Source organism: Coregonus clupeaformis, chromosome 37, assembly GCF_020615455.1.
Source record: "Coregonus clupeaformis isolate EN_2021a chromosome 37, ASM2061545v1, whole genome shotgun sequence".
Classification (NCBI taxonomy): Eukaryota; Metazoa; Chordata; class Actinopteri; order Salmoniformes; family Salmonidae; genus Coregonus; species Coregonus clupeaformis.
Genome location: NC_059228.1, coordinates 18,134,543 through 18,160,692, shown reverse-complemented (window position 1 = coordinate 18,160,692; position 26,150 = coordinate 18,134,543). Strand labels below are relative to the sequence as shown.

The window sequence follows — 26,150 nt, the reverse complement described above, 5'->3', positions numbered from 1 at the left end:
AGTCTCTAAATGTGCCATATGACCCCCGAGGAGATGGGGGGGGCTCACAGCAAGGCAAAGAGGCCAAGAGGCAAAGTCAAGCTGCTCTCCTCTTTTACCCACTGGGAGGAGACACTGAGACAAGGGGAAATTAACTCGAACTACACGGCTAGCGTAACATAATGACAACACTTAAAACTACATAAAGGTACAGCTTAACTAAAGGACTACATGGCTATAGAATTAAACCAAATAAGAATGTGGCTTACTAAACCTTAATGCTCTATTTTGCTAATTTTACTCATCTTACTTATAGGGCTGGGTGATTTCACTATAGACTGTAACTAGATAGGGCTTATATACTAAGTAATTAAGTCAGTGTATAAGCCATGCTTTTTTGAAGTTCACGGTGTCTGGTGATCTCACAGCGCAGCCTGTCCTGATTGGAAACATTGAACAACAACGGACACAATAGAATCATGCCATAATGCAGCAGTCAAAGCAGATTAGTTTTGCTTGACACTGATTGGCTGGATTAGTCCTGCGTTAACACTGATTGGCTGCTGGGGTGAGCGCGGTTATGGCGTGTCAGCGAATCAAAAACCAGAGCAGTTGCAGGTCGAGTCTTGAGGGGCGTGGCCTAACTCACCTCTGCTTAAGCTCCTCCTCCACTGATTTGAGAAGACTTCTGTCAAATAACGAGTGAAATGAACGAAGGAGAAGTTAAAAAAGGAGGACGAAAAGCATCAACTCAGTGATAGAATCGCACATGACATGAGTAAGGGCGTTATTTCTCAGAGGGGGGTACCTGACCTAATTTAACATGACATTCTTTAATGCTACAGGGCAAAAACCCATGGAAACCACAGAGAAGATTCATTCAGCGTGCTTGAGTGTGTGTGAGTTTCATCCCAGCTGAGATGACATCATAACCCATCGAACATTTACCTTAGCCACTCAAAGCTGTACACTCACCTGGGATGTGTGAAACTGTCAGGTCAGCTATGTGTGTGTATGCAGGTGAGAATATAAACCCTATGGGTCTGTCCAGTGTGAGAAGGGTGAAGGAATGTGGACATCAATTGTTCAGTAATCAGATAACAGAATAAGATTCAGAGTGCCTCAGATCTGGAAGGAGTGGCTTTTTCAATAATCCTCGTCTGATTTATCCTATACACAGAAAACACACCATCTATCACTCCACCCCATCCTGCTATGGAGCAGATCATTCTAGGTTTAAGCAGCTGCGAGTCTGTCTATGTTATTTCACACACACAGTGCTTACAGGGCACTTCTTCTGAGCTGAGCTGCGTTCCAGGAAAGGTGTCATGAATAAATGATCAGACGCATCAGATGCCTTTCTCTCTACAGGAAGTCACCTCAGTACCACACCACCATCTGCTCGGGCTAATCCCTATTCAGATAAAACAGGAGGACAGGAGAGGAGGAAGGGAGAGCGGGGGAGGTGAGGACAAGAGAAGGTGAAGAAGAGAGAGAGAGAGCGGGGGAGGCGAGGAGAGTTGAAAGAAGAAGAGAGGAGAGCTGGAGAGGCAAGGAGAACAGATGAAGGAGAGATAGGTAGGAAAGATGATCAAGCATAGGGAAGGGACAGGAAGAATAGAGGAGGACGAGGAGTAGAAACCCAGAAAGTGTGACTTACTTGTTCCCTCCTGTCAGGTGTGGAGATTCCTGTCCATACTCCCGCTGGAGATCCTAGAGGGAGGCATATCACAATTACAGGACTGTTTCTGAAACACAACGACACACACAGCCATGGCCCAGGTTACCTACTGTACTGCATCAACTATATTAAGAGTTGAGACGCATACATAAACACAACACCTAAAAACACGTAGAGATTGTGTGGAGAGAGAGAAGGCAGAGTGTGGTCTAACCTAATGACTCCCTGGTCACAGTGATGACCCTAACGAACAGGCCATCCAGGACGTTACAGGACCTTGACTCCGTGAGAATAACAACCTCAGGGCTGGCAGACAGCGCCCACAGAGAGCTGATGACACTACAGGTCAGAGGTCACCACTGCAGTGGTGCTTAGAGAAACACCACTTTGAATTATGGTAGATGTTTCTAATGTGCACGTGTGATAAAAGTAAAGGGATATGACAGCATTATGCACTATGGAACACACACACAAAAGCCACCCTTCGCCCATACCGTTACAGCGAATTCTGCTGAGATACCTCTGTATAGCCCCTTGTACTACAACACCTTTACACAGTAGATTTTCCATTCGTATCATTCACATAGCATAGTCATCCGTGTGTGTGTGTGCGTGCGTGTACTGCATCAATGTGACTGACGTTACTGAACAGTATCATTGCGGGTCCATCAGATCAGTGGACATATAGGTTTTCCAGTGAGGATATAGATACCGGTATTCCCCCTTCACAGCCAAGTGACAGAGCCTGACTCCTATGGGCCAACACACCGCAAACTGACATAGCCATACTACATTAAGCTAAAGAGAGCTCAGCTAACATTCTTACCTTATGCTAACAAACTGCCATATCCTGCTGCCTCAGTCACGTCAATACATCTCCCAGTATATGACAGAAAGAAATGAGGTCTAACAAGTTTAACTGTGACTGTGGAGTCAGTAATATTTTGGCAGAAGGAGGCAGGGGGGACTGGTAATGGCAGCTTAGGGCTTGATCTGTTCCTGCTCTAATAGGCCATGGCCTCAGGGGTCCAAGTCAGTCACACAGGTTTTCCCTATGAGGAGGTTCATCCACCTATCTGCTGTACAGAGACATCCCTCTCCCAACAGTATATCATCCCTCTACCTATACATCTCCATTCCACACCCTCCATCTCTCTATACAGTTTTTCCTCCATCCCGCCATTCCTCTCTCTCTCTAGAGCCTTAAAATGTGCTGGTGAGGTCTAACCGGTTGTGTAGTTGAAGGTCATCCTGTTCAAATAACAACCAACATAAGACCAGAATAACAACAAAAACAGCCAATGAGGCGAAGACAGCTTCACAGAAACAAATTAACAAACAGTTACTGACATCCGTCAAACGTAGAAACTCAAAAAGAATCGCGAAAGAGACAAGGCGAACTGAAAGAGGACGGTTAAGCGTTAAGAAGCAGAGAGACAACCCAAAAGAAGAAATGGAGAGTTGTGGGAAAATACCAGATTAGATCTCGCAGTGTAGTACAGCTCTTCTGCACAGTCCAAAAAAGGGTCAGAGTCGGGCTGTTCAACAGGCAGAGTGAGAAAGACCTGTTAATTCAAAGTTAATGCCATCCAATCAGAGAAAGGGATTAAAGCAGGGGAGAGGATTGATAAGAGAGGTAGGGAGTGAGGGATGAGAGTGAGGGATGAGAGTGAGGGGAGAGAAGAGGGGTGGCCATGCATGCCGTATGAACCCTGCACTGAAACCTCTGCCAGGGGTGCATTCAGACAAATTGAGGACAAAAAAGTTCAGGGAATATGCTACACTGGGAGATTGATAATACAGATGACTTGAGATCAGATATGCATTCATTGTGATTTGAACTGTAGCAGAATCTCAGCTAAGGGGGCCGATCTATGTTTTTTTGTTCCTGTTACGGCACCGACACACAGGGTTCAGCCACAGTGGTATCAGGGGGACACTGCAGGACCAGGCTACTCACCAGCTCATGATGGGGCTCTGTCTCCTTCCTCAACGGGGGGTCAAACTTCACCTGGCCAACTAGGGAGGGAGAGAGAGAGAGCGATAGAGAGAGAGCGAGTGATAGAGAGAAATAGCGAGCGATAGAGAGAGAGAGAGCGATAGAGAGAAAGAGCGAGCGATAGAGAGAGCGAGAGAACGAGCGACCGAGATCGAGATAGAGAGAGCGAGAGAGATCGAGAGAGAGTGCGAGAGAGAGTGCGAGAGAGAGTGCGAGATAGAGAGAGTGCGAGATAGAGAGAGTGCGAGATAGAGAGAGAGTGCGAGATAGAGAGAGAGCGAGATAGAGAGAGAGTGCGAGATAGAGAGAGTGCGAGATAGAGAGAGAGCGAGATAGAGAGAGTGCGAGATAGAGAGAGCGATATAGAGAGAGAGCGAGATAGAGAGAGTGCGAGATAGAGAGAGCGAGATGAGAGAGAGCGAGATAGAGAGAGTGCGAGATAGGAGAGAGAGCGAGATAGCGACATAGAGAGAGAGCGAGATAGAGAGAGAGCGAGATAGGAGAGAGAGCGAGATAGGAGAGAGAGCGAGATAGGAGAGAGAGCGAGATAGAGAGAGAGATAGAGAGAGAGCGAGATAGAGAGAGCGAGATAGAGAGAGAGCGAGATAGAGAGTTAGAGAGAGAGCGAGAGAGTGCGAGATAGAGCGTGATAGAGTGATAGAGAGAGAGCCGAGATAGGAGAGAGCGAGATAGGAGAGAGAGCGAGATAGGAGAGAGAGAGAGAGAGAGAGATAGAGCGAGAGCGAGATAGAGAGCGAGATAGAGAGCGAGATAGAGAGAGAGTGCGAGATAGAGAGAGAGTGCGAGATAGAGAGAGAGCGCGAGATAGAGCGAGATAGAGAGAGTGCGAGAGAGAGCGTGATAGAGCGTGATAGAGAGAGAGCGAGATAGAGAGAGAGCGAGATAGGAGAGAGAGAGAGAGCGAGATAGAGAGAGAGTGAGATAGAGAGAGAGCGAGATAGAGAGAGAGCGAGATAGAGAGAGAGTGAGATAGAGCGAGAGTGAGATAGAGCGAGATAGAGTGCGAGATAGAGAGAGAGAGCGTGATAGAGAGTGATAGAGAGAGAGCGAGATAGAGAGAGCGAGATAGGAGAGAGATAGGAGAGAGAGAGAGAGAGCGAGATAGAGAGAGAGCGAGATAGGAGAGAGAGTGAGATAGAGAGAGAGCGAGATAGGAGAGAGAGCGAGATAGGAGAGAGAGCGAGATAGGAGAGAGAGCGAGATAGAGAGAGAGCGAGATAGAGAGAGAGCGAGAGAGAGAGAGAGCGAGATAGGAGATAGAGAGAGAGCGAGATAGGAGATAGAGAGAGTGCGAGATAGAGAGAGAGCGAGATAGGAGAGAGAGCGAGATAGGAGAGAGAGCGAGATAGGAGAGAGAGCAAGATAGAGAGAGAGCGAGATAGAGAGCGAGATAGAGAGAGAGCGAGATAGAGAGAGAGCGAGATAGAGAGAGCGAGATAGAGAGAGTGCGAGATAGGAGAGAGAGCGAGATAGGAGAGAGAGCGAGATAGAGAGAGCGAGATAGAGAGAGAGCGAGATAGAGAGCGAGAGAGTGCGAGAGAGCGTGATAGAGAGAGAGCGAGATAGGAGAGAGAGCGAGATAGGAGAGAGAGCGAGATAGGAGAGAGAGAGAGATAGGAGAGAGAGAGAGAGAGAGATAGAGCGAGAGCGAGATAGAGAGAGAGAGCGAGATAGAGAGCGAGATAGAGAGCGAGATAGAGAGCGAGATAGAGAGCGAGATAGAGAGCGAGATAGAGAGCGAGATAGAGAGAGAGTGCGAGATAGAGAGAGAGTGCGAGATAGAGAGAGAGCGCGAGATAGAGCGAGATAGAGAGAGTGCGAGAGAGAGCGTGATAGAGCGTGATAGAGAGAGAGCGAGATAGAGAGAGAGCGAGATAGGAGAGAGAGAGAGAGCGAGATAGAGAGAGTGAGATAGAGAGAGTGCGAGATAGAGAGAGTGCGAGATAGAGAGAGAGTGCGAGATAGAGAGAGAGCGAGATAGAGAGAGAGTGCGAGATAGAGAGAGTGCGAGATAGAGAGAGAGCGAGATAGAGAGAGTGCGAGATAGAGAGAGCGATATAGAGAGAGAGCGAGATAGAGAGAGTGCGAGATAGAGAGAGCGAGATGAGAGAGAGCGAGATAGAGAGAGTGCGAGATAGGAGAGAGAGCGAGATAGCGACATAGAGAGAGAGCGAGATAGAGAGAGAGCGAGATAGGAGAGAGAGCGAGATAGGAGAGAGAGCGAGATAGGAGAGAGAGCGAGATAGAGAGAGAGATAGAGAGAGAGAGCGAGATAGAGAGAGAGATAGAGAGAGAGCGAGATAGAGAGAGCGAGATAGAGAGAGAGCGAGATAGAGAGTTAGAGAGAGAGCGAGAGAGTGCGAGATAGAGCGTGATAGAGTGATAGAGAGAGAGCGAGATAGGAGAGAGAGCGAGATAGGAGAGAGAGCGAGATAGGAGAGAGAGAGAGAGATAGAGCGAGAGCGAGATAGAGAGCGAGATAGAGAGCGAGATAGAGAGAGAGTGCGAGATAGAGAGAGAGTGCGAGATAGAGAGAGAGCGCGAGATAGAGCGAGATAGAGAGAGTGCGAGAGAGAGCGTGATAGAGCGTGATAGAGAGAGAGCGAGATAGAGAGAGAGCGAGATAGGAGAGAGAGAGAGAGCGAGATAGAGAGAGAGTAGAGATAGAGAGGAGCGAGATAGAGAGAGGCGAGATAGAGAGAGTGAGATAGAGCGAGAGTGAGATAGAGCGAGATAGAGTGCGAGATAGAGAGAGAGAGCGTGATAGAGAGTGATAGAGAGAGGCGAGATAGAGAGAGCGAGATAGGAGAGAGATAGGAGAGAGAGAGAGAGAGCGAGATAGAGAGAGAGCGAGATAGGAGAGAGAGTGAGATAGAGAGAGAGCGAGATAGGAGAGAGAGCGAGATAGGAGAGAGAGCGAGATAGGAGAGAGAGCGAGATAGAGAGAGAGCGAGATAGAGAGAGAGCGAGAGAGAGAGAGAGCGAGATAGGAGATAGAGAGAGGCGAGATAGGAGATAGAGAGAGTGCGAGATAGAGAGAGCGAGATAGGAGAGAGAGCGAGATAGGAGAGAGCGAGATAGGAGAGAGAGCAAGATAGAGAGAGAGCGAGATAGAGAGCGAGATAGAGAGAGAGCGAGATAGAGAGAGAGCGAGATAGAGAGAGCGAGATAGAGAGAGTGCGAGATAGGAGAGAGAGCGAGATAGAGAGAGCGAGATAGAGAGAGAGCGAGATAGAGAGCGAGAGAGTGCGAGAGAGCGTGATAGAGAGAGAGCGAGATAGGAGAGAGAGCGAGATAGGAGAGAGAGCGAGATAGGAGAGAGAGAGAGATAGGAGAGAGAGAGAGAGAGAGATAGAGCGAGAGCGAGATAGAGAGCGAGATAGAGAGAGAGGGCGAGATAGAGAGCGAGATAGAGAGCGAGATAGAGAGCGAGATAGAGAGCGAGATAGAGAGCGAGATAGAGAGAGAGTGCGAGATAGAGAGAGAGTGCGAGATAGAGAGAGAGCGCGAGATAGAGCGAGATAGAGAGAGTGCGAGAGAGAGCGTGATAGAGCGTGATAGAGAGAGAGTGCGAGATAGAGAGAGAGTGCGAGATAGAGAGAGAGCGCGAGATAGAGCGAGATAGAGAGAGTGCGAGAGAGAGCGTGATAGAGCGTGATAGAGAGAGAGCGAGATAGAGAGAGAGCGAGATAGGAGAGAGCGAGATAGAGAGAGAGCGAGATAGAGAGAGAGCGAGATAGAGAGAGAGCGAGATAGAGAGAGAGTGAGATAGAGCGAGAGTGAGATAGAGCGAGATAGAGTGCGAGATAGAGAGAGAGAGAGCGTGATAAGAGTGATAGAGAGAGAGCGAGATAGAGAGAGCGAGATAGGAGAGAGATAGGAGAGAGAGAGAGAAGCGAGATAGAGAGAGAGCGAGATAGGAGAGAGAGTGAGATAGAGAGAGAGCGAGATAGGAGAGAGAGCGAGATAGGAGAGAGAGCGAGATAGAGAGAGAGCGAGATAGGAGATAGAGAGAGAGCGAGATAGGAGATAGAGAGAGTGCGAGATAGGAGATAGAGAGAGTGCGAGATAGAGAGAGAGAGCGAGATAGGAGAGAGAGCGAGATAGGAGAGAGAGCGAGATAGGAGAGAGAGCGAGATAGGAGAGAGAGCGAGATAGAAGAGAGAGCGAGATAGGAGAGAGAGCGAGATAGAGAGAGTGCGAGATAGAGAGAGAGAGCGTGATAGAGAGTGATAGAGAGAGAGCGAGATAGAGAGAGCGAGATAGGAGAGAGAGCGAGATAGGAGAGAGAGCGAGAGAGCGAGATAGAGAGAGAGCGAGATAGGAGAGAGCGAGATAGAGCGAGATAGAGAGAGAGCGTGATAGAGAGTGATAGAGAGAGAGCGAGATAGAGAGAGAGCGAGATAGGAGAGAGAGAGCGAGAGCGAGATAGGAGAGAGAGAGAGAGAGAGAGAGGGAAAAGAAAAGGGAGGGAGAAGAAAATCAGTAATGTAGTAAGGAACATAGACCTGTCTGAGCTGACGGCGTTCTAAAAGGATTTGAAGTTTAACTTTACAGCTGCAGGTAGAGAGATAGATGAGTGAGTGTGCTGAGGTACTTTAACAGAGGAGTGAATGTGTGTGTGTGTGTGTGCTCCTTTACTGCATGGTTTGAGGAGCCGTTAATCTGTGGAAGCTGAAAAGAGTAGATTATACTCATGCCAACGTTAATCCTGACAGACAGAGGTTCACTAAACTATGACTACCATGAACTCACAAAGAAATGACTGTGTCAGTCACTCCACACCACAGATTAAGCACACTGCCAATAATCACAGACTGTGATAAAACAGAATCCACCATAGTCACACAGAGTAAACCAATTCCTGGACTAAAAAGCACATTCAATGGAGATTCTCCACTAAGCATGCTTTGTAGTCCAGGACTAGGTTCAATCTGGGTCCGGGAAACTGGTCCAGTCACACAGACACTTACAGTTGATCTCAGACAGCGTCTTCCCTTCCCTGGTGCTCCTGCTGGTGGAGCGAATCCGATGGGGAACAGACACTGGAGACTGTCAGGAAGAAAACAGACTGTCAGGAAGAAAACAGAACAGAAGACCTAAATATCCAAGACACATACATACACACACACACAGGACGCACACACACCATCATCATCATCATCATCATCATCACGCACAAATAACCTTTCCCCAACTTATAATGCTTAAAATTAAAAATAATGCTTAAATTAGTGCCATTCCTCAGTCCAATAATTGTAGTCCTATTAAATCCTGTGCAAACTTCATAATCTAACAAAAACCTAATTCAACCTCTCTCTGAGGGAAAAGGAGAGTGCTGAGCATCCAAGAGAATTTACTGTCACTAAGATCTGTATATTTGATGTTTTAATTATCGACAGGAGGCTCAAACCAACTCTGTTTTTTAGGGTGAGAAGGGGCCGAAATTGTTCTGACCTCTGACCTACTAGTCAGGGAAAATTTGAACAATGGCCCAGTCAGTCACAACAACCTCTAAGCCTCCACGGCAGCAACAGAACACAGCAAAGACAGACCACACTGCAAACAGGCAATTAAACCATGGCAGCAGGTGATGTCTCAACAAAAACAAAACATGCAGATCAAGGAGCTCAAATTCACACGGCATCCATTGACTTCAGTGGAAGTTTCCTTTACCAGTCTTCTTGTGAGACCAAGCACATACTGATATATAAATTACATACTGAAGGACAATACAGATAGAACACCACAGCTCGGCCTCACCTCAGCTAGACCTAACCTCAGCTAGACCTCACCTCAGCTAGACCTCACCTCAGCTAGACCTCACCTAAGCTCGACTTCAGCTAGACCTCACCTCAGTAGACCTCACCTCAGCTCGACTTCAGCTAGACCTCACCTTAGCTAGACCTCACCTCCCGAGTGGCGCAGTGGTCAAAGGCATTGCATCGCAGTGCTAGCTGTGCCACTAGAGATCCTGGTTCGAATCCAGGCTCTGTCGTAGCCGGCCGCGACCGGGAGACCCATGGGGCGGTGCACAATTGGCCCAGCGTCGTCCAGGGTAGGAGAGGGAATGGCCGGCAGGTATGTAGCTCTGTTGGTAGAGCATGGCGTTTGCAACGCCAGGGTTGTGGGTTCGATTTCCACGGAGGGCCAGTATGAAAAAAATAATGTATGCACTCACTAACTGTAAGTCGCTCTGGATAAGAGCGTCTGCTAAATGACTACAAACAAAAACAAACCTCAGCTAGACCTCACTTCAGCTTGACCTCAAGTTCTAGTTACCATATGCATGTTCATGCACTACACACACCCTTGGCCTAGCACATAGCCAGACAAATCACAAGCCTGTTAAGATTAGCTTTAACAAACCAATGTATACTACCGGTCAAAGGTTTTAGAACACCTACTCATTCAAGGGTTTTTCTTTATTTTTACTATTTTCTACATTGTAGAATAATAGTGAAGACATAAAAACTATGAAATAACACTTATTGAATCATGTAGCCCAGAAAGTGTTAAACAAATCAACAAATAGCCACCCTTTGCCTTGATGACAGCTTTGCTCACTCTTGGCATTCTCTCAACCAGCTTCATAAGGTAGTCACCTGGATGCATTTCAATTAACACGTGTGCCTTCTTAAAAAAAGTTAATTTGTGGAATTCCTTTCCTTCTTAATGCGTTTGAGCCAATCAGTTGTGTTGTGACAAGGTTGGGGGGGGGGTATACAGAAACAGCCCTATTTGGTAAAAGAGCAAGTCCGTATTATGGCAAGAACAGCTCAAATAAGCAAAGAGAAACGACAGTCCATCATTACTTTAAGACATGAAGCTCAGTCAATACGGAACATTTCAAGAACTTTGAAGGTTTCTTCAAGTGCAGTCGCAAAAACCATCAAGCGCTATGATGAAACTGGCTCTCATGAGGACCGCAGAATGGAAGACCCAGAATTACCTCTGCTGCAGAGGATAAGTTCATTAGAGTTATCAGCCTCAGAAATTGCAGCCCAAATAAATGTGGTCCTCTGTAGCTCAATTGGTAGAGCATGGCGCTTGTAACGCCAGGGTAGTGGGTTCGATCCCCGGGACCACCCATACGTAAAAATGTATGCACACATGACTGTAAGTCACTTTGGATAAAAGCATCTGCTAAATGGCATATTATTATTATTATAATAAATGCTTCACAGAGTACAAGTCACAGACACATCTCAACATAAACTGTTCAGAGGAGACTGTGTGAATCAGGCCTTCATGGTCGAATTCCTGCAAAGAAACCACTACTAAAGGACACCAATAATAAGAAGAGACTTGCTTGGGTCAAGAAACACGAGCAATGGACATTAGACTGGATGGAAATGTGTCCTTTGGTTTGGAGTCCAAATTTGAGATTTTTGGTTCCAACCGCCGTGTCATTGTGAGACGCGGTGTTGGTGAACGGATGATCTCTGCATGTGTAGTTCCCACCATAAAGCATGGAGGAGGTGGTGTTATGGTGTGGGGGTGCCTTGCTGGTGACACTGTCTGTGATTTATTTAGAATTCAAGGCACACTTAACCAGCATGGCTACCACAGCATTCTGCAGCGATACGCCATCCCATCTGTTTTGGGCTTAGTGGGAGTATCATTTGTTTTTCAACAGGACAATGACCCAACACACAATGTAGAAAATAGTAAGAATAAAGAAAATCCCTTGAATGAGTAGGTGTTCTAAAACTTTTCACTGGTAGTGTACATACACAATAGAAGGCATGTGTGAGCTGAGAGTAACTTATTCTCAGTTTAACTGCATGTAGCCTATTCATGCAGATAAATTGAACAAACTAAGTAACAGCAACTCCATAAGCAGGGTTCATTGACAAGACCCAGTCCAGTCTACCTGAGCACACACAGACCGGTGTTAGTTAGTGCTCTGTTACTAAAGGTACTGATCACAGAGGTACTGGTGCAGTTCTAACGCAGGCCACACTGGTACCTTCTTGCGCATGGCAAAGCGAGGAGCTCGCCGAGCACCAGGGGTGATGGGAAGGAAGTGGCCCTTATACTTAAACTGAGGAGGAGGAAGAGCAGAGAGAGGGATAATGGAGGAGGAGGGAGAGAGAAAATATGTAGAACTCGGACAGTGAAGAGATCAGAACGATGGTACGACCAATGAGGACAGGTGTCAGTCTTCATCCTGCCATTTGATTGGATAAAACTGGAGCTGTAAAGGTTGGGGTGGTGACTGTACCTCTGGTTCGGGGTCGTCATCGTCAAAGTCGTTGTATGTGGTGTGGTCTGGGTTGTTGGCTTTGTCCAGCAGCTCGATGGCCAGGGTTCGACTGAGAGGCTGTGACACAAATGGGTGCTGTGGACACAGGAAGAGGATGTGAGGTCACAGCCTACATTTACACTGCTCTGAACTGGTAATCAATGATTGGCTGGTTAACATATTTTCTTGACAGACACTCAAATCTAGTGTTTCCATTAAGACTGGGAGTACCTGTAATAGTTTCTCAGCTGTTGGCCTCTTCTTGGGATTTTTCGTCAGGGACAATTTGACAAAATGATGGAAGTTATTTCCCCTTTCATAGGAGATAGAAAAGATAGATACATGTTAGAGCATTTATGATTGTAATATGAATTTTAAAATCAGGGGTTGGAACCTAAATTATTTTCCAATCGTTTCGTTCTGAACAGAATCACAATTGTTTTGGTTCTGTTCCACTGATCCGACCAGCAAAAAAAAGTAACGGTTTATATTGTTCCTTTCTGTTCCTTTTGTAACCTGTGAAATCCAACAATTTTTTACATTTAGCTCATGAAATTACTTCACCAATCAGTGTGGATAGAGCAGGCAAGCTAGTTGTTTACATGCGTGATGGACAGACAAGTGTAACCAATGGCGCAAGATGCGACTGGAATTTTACGGGTGGGGAGAGAGCGAGAGAGGGTTGAGGAGGAGGCTTGAAGCACTGGGAATTAAAGGTTGTCATGGGAGTGAAAATGTATTCCTGTCACATCTTGTCCTGTCAATTTCTTTCCTGTACGGTCCTGATCCCGCAACAGTTCTATAACCTCGGAACTTTCCTGTCCCTTCCCGATAAAAATCACTCCTGTCCATGCTCATTTGTGTACGCAGAAATATGTAGGCTATTGTGTTTGTTTAGGAAGTATTGAAAATCATTTCAGTAATGCAATATGCGACTGTGATGTGGTTGTCTTACCTATTTTAGTTAAATGCACTGACTGTAGGCCTAAATCTCTCTGGATAAGAGCGTATTCTAATTTACCTAAATGTACACTACCGTTCAAAAGTTTGGGATCACTTAGAAATGTATTTGTTTTCGAAAGAAAAGCAATTTTTTTGTCCATTAAACAACATCAAATTGATCAGAAATACAGTGTAGACATTGTTAATGTTGTAAATGGCTATTGTAGCTGGAAACAGCTGATCTTTAATGGAATATCTACATAGGCGTACAGAGGCCCATTATCAGCAACCATCAGTCCTGTGTTCCAATGGCACGTTGTGTTTGCTAATCTAAGTTTATCATTTGAAAAGGCTAATTGATCATTAGAAAACCCTTTTGCAATTATGTTGGCACAGCTGAAAACTGTTGTGCTGATTAAAGAAGCAACAAAACTGGCCATCTTGAGACTAGTTGAGTATCTGGAGCATCAGCAATTGTGGGTTCGATTACAGGCTCAAAATGGCCAGAAACAAATAACTTTTTTCTGAAACTCATCAGTCTATTCTTGTTCTGAGAAATGAAGGCTATTCCATGTGAGAAATTGCCAAGAAACTGAAGATCTCGTACAACGCTGTGTACTACTCCCTTCACAGAACAGCGCAAACAGGCTCTAACCAGAATAGAAAGAGGAGTGGGAGGCCCCGGTGCACAACTGAGCAAGAGGACAAATACATGAGTGTCTAGTTTGAGAAACAGGTGCCTCACAGGTCCTCAACTGGCAGCTTCATTAAATAGTACCCGCAAAACACCAGTCTCAACGTCAACAGTGAAGAGGCGACTCCAGGATGCTGACCTTCTAGGCAGAGTTGCAAAGAAAAAGCCATATCTCAGACTGGCCAATAAAAATAAAAGATTAAGATGGGCAGTTTGAAATATAGCTTTTTCTTTGCAACTCTGCCTAGAAGGGCAGCATCCCGGAGTCGCCTCTTCACTGTTGACGTTGAGACTGGTGTTTTGCGGGTACTATTTAATGAAGCTGCCAGTTGAGGACCTGTGAGGCAGCTGTTTCTCAAACTAGACACTAATGTATTTGTCCTCTTGCTCAGTTGTGCACCGGTGCCTCCCACTCCTCTTTCTATTCTGGTTAGAGCCAACAGTTCCATTCCAGTACAGTATGGATCACTTTTGTTCCAGGTTCTGTTCCTTGACATTTTTTGTTATTTTCCGGTTCTGTTCCCTGAACAGGTTCCAACCCCTGCTATTCACAGAGGAGAACGGGAACCCTTACCACTTCACTTTGTCTTTCAATTTGGGCGGCTGGAAATTACTCTTTGTCATCAAGAAAAGGGCCCTGGAAAGTAAGAAAACAGACTTGGTTTCTAGAACACAAAGTACAAAAAGTGCAAGAAATATCCAGCATCACATTCACAAGGCTTCATTCACACATCGCCCAGCACACAGACTCACCTCATGGGGTGCAGGTCGAACATAGGAGGCTGCAGCTCGGCCAGCTCGATGGCTGTGATGCCCACGGCCCAGATATCACACAGCTGGTTGTAGCCCCCCTTCCTCTCCACTGCTGCCACCTCTGGAGCCATCCTGAGAGGAGAGAGGGAGAGAGGAGAGAGAGAAAAAAAAGAGGAAAAAAAAAGAGAGAGAGAGAGTACTTAACATCAGTCATGAGCCAATTAATCAGTGCGAGTCAATCAATTCCCACCGTAACACTAATCATAACACTGTCCAGAGCAATATGAATGGTCTGTCACATCCTTAGATCAATAAGTCAATTAACCACACCATCATGTCAGAGCTCATCCATAGTGTGACACTGAGGGGAGGGACCAGGGGACAAGCTCACCAGTATGGAGTTCCAATGAAGGACTTCCTCTTAGCCAGCGTGGCAGTGATCTGTGCTGATACACCAAAGTCCGCTAAGGAGAGAGAGGGGAAATTGAGAAAAAATAGAGGTATTGTGAGATCTGATTCTAATAGGTAACTTAGGCTGTATTTAGACAGGTAGCCTAATTCAGATTTTTTTCTTTTGAACAATTACATCTGAAAAAGATCTGATTTGAAAAGATCTGATGTGATTGGCCAAAAGACCAATTAGTGGAAAACAAATATCAGAATTGGGCTGCCTGTGTGAACGCAGCCTAAGTAGTCAAGGTGAGGCTTTGGGAACTGATGTCTGGTTGAGGGGAAAGTAATGGTTGTCCAAGGCCTTACCTAATTTCACATAGCCGTTGTCTGTCAATAGAATATTTGCTCCCTATGAGAAAAAGTTATAGGGTCAGGCAAAAAATAACCACATCAAACAACATTTCAGAGGTATTTTGCAAAGACAAATAAGGTTTGAAAGTCAATCGTCTCTACTTGAAAGCATGCTTATTGCCATCATTGACATGGCCTTACCTTAATGTCTCTGTGCATTTTGCCTTTGTTGTGGAGATAGTACAAACCCTGTAAGGAAGGAAGAAAACAACATATCACTCATTCTTATTCAATCTGACCCATAGATTCACACGGCAGCAGGAAAAAATTTTTACCTGAAGGGTTTCCCGTGACATATACGCAATCTGAGACTCGGACAGAGGCCCAGTCACTGGAGAGGAGGAAGGAAGAGGACAGAGTTTAAGAGCAACACAAAGTATCTCAAGCGTTTCATACACAATTTAGAGTTCAACACCAGATGTTTCACTTAAGACTGCTATTTACTGTGCTGGCTGGCTATGACAGCTTAAGTTGGAAAAGTGGAAAGAGTGTGGATATTGATTGCAACAAGCTTTCATTTATTGTGCTTTATGGTCGGTTTTTAGATGAAAACACAGCTATTCTATTAGGGTGACTGTGAGCATGGGTGAATGCGTAGGTCACCACAGTGTGAGTGACTTTGTGAATGTGAGAACAGGTGTCTGCTTGAAGAGACTATGTGCGTAAGTGTGTTTGTGTGTGTCCTACCGTGATAAATATCCTGCAGAGATCCTCCTCCGCAGTACTCCATGCTGATCCATAATTTATCTCTCCTGGAGGAGAAGGAAAGTGATACACAACAGACCACAAGACAGCAAGACTGGGACTGCAAGACTCACAGCATCAATCAGACAACAGGTCTTAATTAGACCAAAAACTGACATTTTAGCTGTACTTGAAACTTAGCTCCATCCAAAATGACAACATAGTCCATTTCAGGCATAGCTGCCTGAAACAGCTGTATCATTAGTGTCCAACTGATCTATCAGTATGTCAGTCTTACCTGAGATAGCTGCCAAAGTAGGCCACAATGTTGGAGTGTTTGCAGTCCTTCATCACAATGATCTCCTGCTGCACCACCTCAAAGTCCTCACCTGTTAATCAAACAGTCAGGCATCCGATCAGTTACATGTTCAGGCCATGAAGCATTAGCCTGGTGGCTAGATCATGTTCAGGCCATAAATCATTAGCCTGGTGGCTAGATCATGTTCAGGCCATGAAGCATTAGCCTGGTGGCTAGCTCATGTTCAGGCCACAAAGCATTAGCCTGGTGGCTAGATCATGTTCAGGCCACAAAGCATTAGCCTGGTGGCTAGCTCATGTTCAGGCGACAAAGCATTAGCCTGGTGGCTAGATCATGTTAAGGCCATGAAGCATTAGCCTGGTGGCTAGATCATGTTCAAGCCATAAAGCATTTGCTCGGAGGGTAGATCATGTTCAGGACACAAAGCATTAGCCCGGTGGCTAGATCTGTTTGTGCTTTAGCCACATCCTCATGACATGTTGTTGTCATGCCATACAATGCTAGAGAATTTAGCTTAAGCATAAACAGACACGGCTACCAGGCCAATACAGCCAGCATTCGTCACAGGATACAGACACCAAGAGATGAAATCATTTCAAATTCATGCAGATGGTAAACATGATAGAACTTGTTTTGATCACCATTAGGATGTGCGCTGGTGGAGGCTGTAGTGTCTACAGTAAATATATTGATGCAGGAATTGAAAGTAGCGCTAACTGCATCAGATCCAGCTATTTTAGAACGCCTTCAAACACTGGGACATGTCTAAAAGAGCCCAGGCTTACATGAAATGACAGCACACCTCAGCATGGATAAAATTGCTAAAAGACAATCATTTCAGTGGGGTGCCAGCTTAAAAATATATCTTATTCAAATGTAAAATGACAGTTTCAGTTGCTCCATCCATACACTGTAAAAGTGAAACCAGTGAGACACTCACATCCATCCACAATCAGAAACCATCTCTGGCAGATTGCTTTTGACAACATTAAGAATGGCTGTGGGTGAATATTGTAGAGTTGGCTTCTGCATACATAGGCTTACATAGTCCATGGATCAAGATTACCTTTCCACCCTTCGAGCTCTGACATAACCTCTGACACCGAGGTGAAGCTCTGTCTGATGGATACCCTGGCTGTGGCTTTCAGGCTTTATCTGGGTGTCAAGCCCTTCAGATATGTGACTGTCTAAGTGAATTAGTGCCCTTCCTGACCCATACTGCGAAGGCAAATCTCTGTTACTATGGTAACAAGTCCGACCCAAGGCCCCCAGCAGATTGTGGGTTCGATTCCCACGGGGGGCCAGTATGAAAAAATAAAAAATAAAACATGTATGCATTCACTAACTGTAAGTCGCTCTGGATAAGAGCGTCTGCTAAATGACTAAAATGTAAATGTAATATATTGACAGGAAGTGTAGAAACACAGCGGGCAAAAAGGCATACAGCTGTAATAATTCACATAAGCCTTATAAACAAGTTATGCATGGAGAGGTTTATCCCTTTCCAGTCACTAAAACCTGCTATGAATTAATGTGGGTAAGTAGCCAAATGATTAATCCTTGCATAACCACCTATATCCTGCTAGTGCCCTGAGCAGGGATGGAGCCACACAGCTTGCTAAGTGCTAACACTGTCACATGGTAGGCTATATCTTCCAGCAACACACGGATGCTGCAGCATGACAGCTTGGTTCTGCGTCAGAGATGGCTCTTACGGGTCACTGTCCTCACGCAGTGGCTTGTATTCATGGGGGTCAAGGGAAGCCAGGCCCAAAAGAATTGACCTAAAAATAATAACAAATACAAAATAATGTATCTTTCATCTCTTTGTGTGTCATAATCTTCCTTCAATTTGCAAGAGGCTGAATGATTCTCACAGGAGAAAGCATCCGAGCGAGTGAAACAGCGCCTCTGTCTCCTTAAGTGTAGGCCATCTACAATATACATTTACATAAGTATTCAGACCCTTTACTCAGTACTTTGTTGAAGCACCTTTGGCAGCGATTACAGCCTCGAGTCTTCTTGGGTATGACGCTACAAGCTTGGCACACTTGTATTTGGGGAGTTTCTCCCATTCTTCTCTGTAGATCCTCTCAAGCTCTGTCAGGTTGGATGGGGAGCGTTGCCGCACAGCTATTTTCAGGTCTCTCCAGAGATGTTCGATCGGGTTCAAGTCCGGGCTCTGGCTGGGCCACTCAAGGACATTCAGAGACTTGTCCCGAAGCCACTCCTGCGTTGCCTTGGCTGTGTGCTTAGGGTCGTTGTCCTGTTGGAAGTTGAACCTTCGCCCCAGTCTGAGGTCCTGAGAGCTCTGGAGCAGGTTTTCATCAAGGATCTCTCTGTACTTTGCTCCATTCATCTTTCCCTCGATCCTGACTAGTCTCCCAGTCACTGCCGCTGAAAAACATCTCCACAGCATGATGCTGCGTTTGCTCAGTTTGGCCGGGTGGCCAGCTCTAGGAATTTAAGAATGATGGAGGCCACTGTGTTCTTGGGGACCTTTAATGCTGCAGAAATTTTTTGGTACCCTTCCCCAGATCTGTGCCTCGACACAATCCTGTCTCTGAGCTCTACGGACAATTCCTTCGACCGCATTACTTGGTTTTTGCTTCGACATGCACTGTCAACTGTGGGACCCTTATATAGAGAGGTGTGTGCCTTTCCAAATCATGTCCAATCAATTGAATTTACCACAGGTGGACTCCAATCAAGTTGTAGAAACATCTCAAGGATGATCAATGGAAACAGGGTGCACCTGAGCTCAATTTCGAGTCTCATAGCAAAGGGTTGGAATACTTATGTAAAATTTTTTTTTACATTTGCATTTAATCAATTTTAGAATAAGGTTGTAACGTAACAAAATATGGAAAAGGTGAAGGGGTCTGAATACTTTCCGAATGCACTGTATCTGATGCTGTCTGGTCCAAACAAGTATTACATTTTTGCTGCCCATAGCATTGAAGGCAAGGGAAGCCAGCGAGCATCTGGCCTCCCTTGACAAAAAAAGTATAAAACATTAGCCAATCAGCGTTGAGCTAAACTGAGTGAGCTCAACTGTGAATGGTCCTGGCGCACCAAAAAAGTGTCAAAGGAAGCCATCTTGGATTTGGCGTCACTCCTATCAAATCCCATTGAGAGCATATGTCATTGACAGAAAAACTTGAAATGTTGCATCGTGTTGTGTTGTTGTCCTCCGGTGGCTAGCCAGCTAGCTAAAATTGGCCCTTTCCTAAATTAGCCATGGATGGAGATAGAGATTTGGACTTGTGGTTTTACTTAATTCTCCGGTACTGGCCAATGATTATAATGGCGATTCTGATCCTACCATTAACTCATACATTGTTGTGCCCCTGGCCTGAGAGGATGGAAGTTCAATATGTAGCTAGATGTAGAAGGCTAATATTAACTAGCTAACGTTGCCCATGAATGGAAGTTAGGCTAGCGAGGTAGAGTGTACTGTATGACAGAGCGATAGACCGTTTCGTCAACATGAAAGAGAGGAGGATGGCATTGGCGTTTCTCTACAAGTAGGGTGAGTCAACATGTTTTTCTACTTGCACGAATGCGCACGCACACACAGACATCAGCACCATGGACAGCCACATATTTAGCTTACGTTGATTGGACTAAACAGTTTTTGGTATTTTTTAGTTGTCACTGTATTAGACTAAGCAGAGGTGATTTGATGATGTTGAAATGTTAAAGTTGAAATGGTACTGGAATAGAGGAGGCAGCTCCTGTTTTCTTTGCAACTTGCGGTAACTCTGTTCTAAATCAATAGTTGTTTAGTGGTCCGAAAATGTCGGAAACATTAACTAGCTTGACCATGCTGTAGGTCATGTAACTGTCTGTTACTGTACATGCAATATGCTTTGTGGACTTCACTGGACAGAGGTTGCTATCTGGTTTTGTGATAAAACAAAGGTGTGGTTGAATTTATTCTGCCACTGTGTCTTCTTATTGTCTTGGCCTTTAGGCCTATATACAGTATCACGATCGCAAGGCACATGTACTAACAGGATATAGAGCAAACAAAGCAATTATCACAACACATAGGATGTAATAAATCAGAATTGAGGTGTCAATAAGATTTTGACATGAAAATAGCTCAAGGTCTTTGCCTCTGAAATCCAGACCCAGCCTATCAGACGCTCAGCCCTGCATAACTCACATTCCAGTCAACCAATCAGTGAAGACTGAGCCAAACCTCTCCCTGATGCTTAGCAATACTAAACACTTTGTTCTGGCATACATACCCTACTAGAACGGAGCATTCACTGTGTAAACCAATAAATCATGTATCTACATACAGTGGGGAGCATTTTATTGCATGACATAAGTATTTGATACATCAGAAAAGCAGAACTTAATATTTGGTACAGAACCTTTGTTTGCAATTACAGAGATCATACGTTTCCTGTAGGTCTTGACCAGGTTTGCACACACTGCAGCAGGGATTTTGGCCCACTCCTCCATACAGACCTTCTCCAGATCCTTCAGGTTTCGGGGCTGTCGCTGGGCAATACGGACTTTTAGCTCCCTTCAAAGATTTTCTATTGGGTTCAGGTCTGGAGACTGGCTAGGCCACTCCAGGACCTTGAGATGCTTCTTACGGAGCCACTCCTTAGTTGCCCTGGCTGTGTGTTTCGGGTCATTGTCATGCTGGAAGACCCAGCCACGACCCATCTTCAATGCTCTTACTGAGGGAAGGAGGTTGTTGGCCAAGATCTCGCGATACATGGCCCCATCCATCCTCCCCTCAATACGGTGCAGTCGTCCTGTCCCCTTTGCAGAAAAGCATCCCCAAATAATGATGTTTCCACCTCCATGCTTCACGGTTGGGATGGTGTTCTTGGGGTTGTACTCATCCTTCTTCTTCCTCCAAACACGGCGAGTGGAGTTTAGACCAAAAAGCTCTATTTTTGTCTCATCAGACCACATTACCTTCTCCCATTCCTCCTCTGGATCATCCAGATGATCATTGGCAAACTTCAGACGGGCCTGGACATGCGCTGGCTTGAGCAGGGGGACCTTGCGTTTTAATCCATGACGGCGTAGTGTGTTACTAATGGTTTTCTTTGAGACTGTGGTCCCAGCTCTCTTCAGGTCATTGACCAGGTCCTGCCGTATAGTTCTGGGCTGATCCCTCACCTTCCTAATGATCATTGATGCCCCACAAGGTGAGATCTTGCATGGAGCCCCAGACCGAGGGTGATTGACCGTCATCTTGAACTTCTTCCATTTTCTAATAATTGCGCCAACAGTTGTTGCCTTCTCACCAAGCTGCTTGCCTATTGTCCTGTAGCCCATCCCAGCCTTGTGCAGGTCTACAATTTTATCCCTGATGTCCTTACACAGCTCTCTGGTCTTGTACCTATGATAAAAATTACAGACCTCTACATGCTTTGTAAGTAGGAAAACCTGCAAAATCGGCAGTGTATCAAATACTTGTTCTCCCCACTGTATGCTGTGGCCAGTATAGTACTGGATTCACCTATAATTAAGCAATAAGGCCCGAGGGGGTGTGGTATATGGCCAATATACCACAGCTAAAGGCTGTTCTTAAGCAAAATGCAACGCGGAGTGCCTGGATACAGCCCTTAGCCGTGGTATATTGGCAATATACCACAAACCCCCGAGGTGCCTTATTGCTATTACAAACTAGTTACCAACGTAATTAGAGCAGTAAAAAAATGTTTTGTCATACCCGTGGTATGGTCTGATATACCACGGCTGATAGCCAAATCAGGATTCAGGGCTCGAACCACCCGGTTTATAATCCATAGTAGCCTATTCACTGTGAGGATTCAAATAGATCTTTATCACACACTAGTTTGTTATTCAACAACCCAGGCTTTAAGACAGTCAATCCTGACATGTTCTGATGGGTGCGCGAGTCCAAACTGCAAAACATATAACTCCCTGGTGGTTCCATAGGGACTGTATTGTGGTTCATTAGTCTGATTCCATTAGCAGTTTCACTGCAGAATGCTGCTGCTGGTACCCTGGGTAATACAGGTCCTGCCTCCTGGCAAAGTAGTCAAAACAAAAAGTCAAACTTTCTTCTAAATAAAAAGTGTTGCAGCAGTGTTTGTTGGGGCAGTGAGTCATGTAAGGATTTGCATACGTAGGATGGATGTGAAAAACAGCCCATTTCATCTGCTGATTCCAGCTTACTGTTTGAGAACTGTCTGAAGTCAAAGCTAAAATACATTTTCTCAAAGCCAAGCAACTCAGTTGTCAACAGAAGGAAAGTTTGAGGAAAACCTTGAAGCATGTAAGCAAAAGCACAAGTCTGAAGCATGACATTTCCATATCTCCTGAAGCCAGACTCCATAAGCGTGTCCTGTAGTCATCACTTTGTGTATAGATCTCAAAGCTGGGGAATAATAAATACAAGAAGAGGGTAGCGCGCACACACACACACACACGGCAAACCTACTTAGAAGCACAGACATTAGAAAACACGCATGCACGTGCACCTGAGCAATAGGGAACAGAGACATTGGAAAGAATGTGATAAGTACAGGGCTTCGAACACCCGTAAGAGAAATCTAAAAATAAATTGCTTGTTCTAGTGAACAATAACACATTCCTCTGACTGTGACCACTACATTTCCATGGAGCATGTGTCCACATTGGCCTTTCTGCAGGACAATCAGCCTGACAGCTAGCCTAACAAACCACAGTTAATCTTTCCCCTCTGTTAAAGTTAGTGTGTGGCTAACATTAACAACACCAACATTGAATAAGAGGGATCATTTCCTCCTGTTATGTTATAGGTGTAATATATAAAACTCAATGAGTTTAAGACATGTTTGGCTAATGCTAGGCTAAGATATGAAACGCAATGCTATTGAAAACTGCTGTTTGTCAGCTCTTTTACCCACATTTAAGTTATGGCTCTAGGGTTTCAGCTGGGCATGACAACTACACATGCTGCACAACAATACAGTTGGCAATGAGATATGCTCCAACCGTTTGAGGGCAGGTGAGCGGAAGTTACCATACATTTTACATTTAAGTCATTTAGCAGTCGCTCTTATCCAGAGTTAGTGCATTAATCTTAAACTAGCTAGGTGGGACAACCATATACCACAGGCATAGTTAGTACACTTTTCCTCAAAATAGCTATCAGCAAAGTCAGAGCTAATAACTCATGTGGTGGTCAGTCTAGCTGCATAGACTCCTAGGGCAGCAGGTAGCCTAGCGGTTAAGAGTAGAAGGGCACTGGTTTGAATCCCTGAGCAGACTAGGTGAAACATCTGTCAAGGTGCCCTTGAGCAAGGCACTTAACCCTAATTGCTCCTGTAAGTCTGCTAAATGACTAAAATGTCAAGTTAAAATATCTCAGGTGGGAAGCAATGATGCAGTGTGCGGAAGGAAGAGCTGGTGTGGGCGTGTGGCTTTAGTATATTCAACACTGCACCAATGCTATCTGCAGGCCTGAGATGACGCTGTCCGTATCAAGTAGCTCCATAACTGTAATCGCTCCCAGCGTGACCATGTCACGTCAGCCAGATGCTCATAAATCACAAGCAGAAACAAACTAAATGTTTATAGTTCCATCTAATTCATTAATTCAGTGTACTGTGAAACAACATCCAGGCAGAAATCATGACTGATGAGAGAAAACCATAAAAAGGCATTCATTGGACTGTTAAATTGTAAAGACGGAGACAAGACGATGGCCATGTCCGAAATGGACAGACCATTCCCCATGTTTCAGCCTTTTACAAATTCATTTCACTGCCAATTAAAGCAATGTGGGAAGAAATTGAATGCTTCCTAATGTCTTATCTGGTACCTATCATACATTGGGTGCATTCCAACCCCTCATATCTCTTTATATATTTAAAGTGATGCAGCAGAGTTTTTGTATAATTTCAGCCAGTAGTTTTGAAAGTAGCACTCACAAGCCAAAACCCTGCAATTTGTATATGTTACTTATTTGTAAGTGCTTAAGATCCTGTTCAATGTCCTTAATATTTAACTATTAGGCCTAAAATAAATGAAACTACGGTTACAAAATTATGGTAACTTTCCAAAAATTCCAGCAATCTTCCAATAAGGATTTCTGGAAAACCAGGGAAATTTACTGGAATTTTGCAATCTGAGACACATTAGGAGGCAAAGCTCATTAATATCCTTCAGATTAAATTCGTAGCAATTTAGAAGCTAGGCTATATATATATTACTCCTGAGTGGCGCAGTGGTTTAAGGCACTGCATCGCAGTGCTAACTGTGCCACTAGAGATCCTGGTTCGAATCCAGGCTCTGTCGCCGCCGGCCGCGACCGGGAGACTCATGGGCGGCGCACAATTGGCCCAGCGTCGTCCAAGGTAGGGGAGGGAATGGCTGGCAGGGATGTAGCTCAGTTGATAGAGCATGGCGTTTGCAACGCCAGGGTTGTGGGTTCGATTCCCACAGGGGGCCAGTAAAAAAAAAAAAAAAAGGTATTCACTAACTGTAAGTCGCTCTGGATAAGAGCGTCTGCTAAATGACTAAAATGTAAATATAAAAATCTCAATGAGTGAACAGCTTTCGTCAGGTTAGACCAGGATTTCCCAAACACCCCCCCGCGCGCGGGTGCATGTTTTGGTTTTTGCCCTAGCACTACATAACTGATTTAAATAACCAACTCATCACTAAGCACCGATTATTTGAATCAGATGGGTAGTGCTAGGGCAAAAAGCAAAATGTGCTTCCCTTGGGGTCCCCAGGACTGAGTTTGGGAAACCCTGGGTTAGAAGTACATCAAGGGACAAGGCCCACAGACAGACAATAGACACACAGCTTTAGTCGAAAAGTATCTTTGTCCAGTAGACAGACTAGGTTGCTACCTCACTAATCTACAGCTGCATCTCTTAAGAGGATGCCATCAAAATACTCACAAGGAGATTTCGTCCACTTGAACTGAAAAACGGACACAAGGATGTTATCTTGTCAATTTAGCCTAATCCTCTTTGTGATGCAAGAATGCTTCATGTGCTGAACATAATTATATTTACAGTGTGCAGCAAAAATAAAATCATGCACTCAAACAAGCTTTCTGTGTGGGAGGAATGTAATCCAACTGTAGTGGTAAAGATATGCATGTGTATTGCATACAACGCACACAGAAACACACGCACACATTTAGGTGGCAGCTTGGAAGTGTCTGTTGTTGTTTGCAGATTGAACATTCTATGGACACTACGTGTGCTGCATGTTATTTTTGTTAGGCTCGCGAGCTGTGCTCTAGAATGATCGGAATGTAGCCTAGCAGCGCGCATTCACTTCCATTAAAGGGCTTTGAAAATTACACTCAAAAACTCAAATTCAACAGAAAAGAAACACTTTAGAGGAGAGGTAAGGGGTATGAATGATGATGCTCAAAAATCACAAGCAGAAACAAACTAAATGTTTATAGTTCCATCTAATTCATTAATTCAGTGTACTGTGAACCAACATCCAGGCAGAAATCATGACTGATGAGAGAACCATAAAAAGGCATTCATTGGACTGTTAAATTGTAAAGACGGAGACAAGACGATGGCCATGTCTGAATACCCATACTAGCGTACTACATACTTAAACTGCATGCTATTTACTCATCGTCACATGCTATTTAGCACGTACTGTTTAGTAAAAAGTATGCAGTATGCCACAGATTGACTGAGTAGGTGGGGCGGGGCCAAGTTCGGGTGGATTTTTCCAAATTCAAAAGACTTGCATCGCATTAAGCAGCCTGATAATAGCTCATTTCCAATTTGATTAATTTCTCTAAACTGAACAGAATATGAATGGAGTTATAGGCCTACTCAAACTGGTTATAGGCAGACGATCACATTCGACCTATACAGTGGTATTGGGGGGCACCGCCCCACCTACTCAGTCAATCTGTGGCATACTGCATACTTTTTACTAAACAGTACGTGCTAAATAGCATGTGACGATGAGTAAATAGCATGCAGTTTAAGTATGTAGTACGCTAGTATGGGTATTCAGACATGGCCATCGTCTTGTCTTTACAATTTAACAGTC

At 44.9% G+C, this 26,150-nt stretch overlaps 1 protein-coding gene across 6 annotated transcripts in view; it reads right to left on the bottom strand.

Moving 5' to 3' along the window:
• LOC121553364 (mitogen-activated protein kinase kinase kinase kinase 3) overlaps positions 1–26,150 on the bottom strand; it is a 76,975-nt gene that overhangs the window by 8,573 nt on the left and 42,252 nt on the right. For 2 of the 6 annotated variants that reach the window (XM_041866412.2, XM_041866414.2), the window contains exons 3-17: positions 16,104–16,194; positions 15,809–15,873; positions 15,397–15,452; positions 15,263–15,310; positions 15,077–15,119; positions 14,709–14,781; positions 14,318–14,449; positions 14,139–14,201; positions 12,160–12,241; positions 11,908–12,024; positions 8,654–8,732; positions 3,621–3,679; positions 3,136–3,198; positions 1,640–1,692; positions 629–667 (exon numbers count right to left, since the gene is read on the bottom strand). In XM_041866412.2, the coding sequence (XP_041722346.1) occupies positions 629–667; positions 1,640–1,692; positions 3,136–3,198; positions 3,621–3,679; positions 8,654–8,732; positions 11,908–12,024; positions 12,160–12,241; positions 14,139–14,201; positions 14,318–14,449; positions 14,709–14,781; positions 15,077–15,119; positions 15,263–15,310; positions 15,397–15,452; positions 15,809–15,873; positions 16,104–16,194 (1,063 nt within the window). The remainder of the gene's footprint in view (positions 1–628; positions 668–1,639; positions 1,693–3,135; positions 3,199–3,620; positions 3,680–8,653; positions 8,733–11,907; positions 12,025–12,159; positions 12,242–14,138; positions 14,202–14,317; positions 14,450–14,708; positions 14,782–15,076; positions 15,120–15,262; positions 15,311–15,396; positions 15,453–15,808; positions 15,874–16,103; positions 16,195–26,150) is intronic. The other 4 variants (XM_041866415.2, XM_041866417.2, XM_041866413.2 and 1 more) reach the window with 3 other exon arrangements.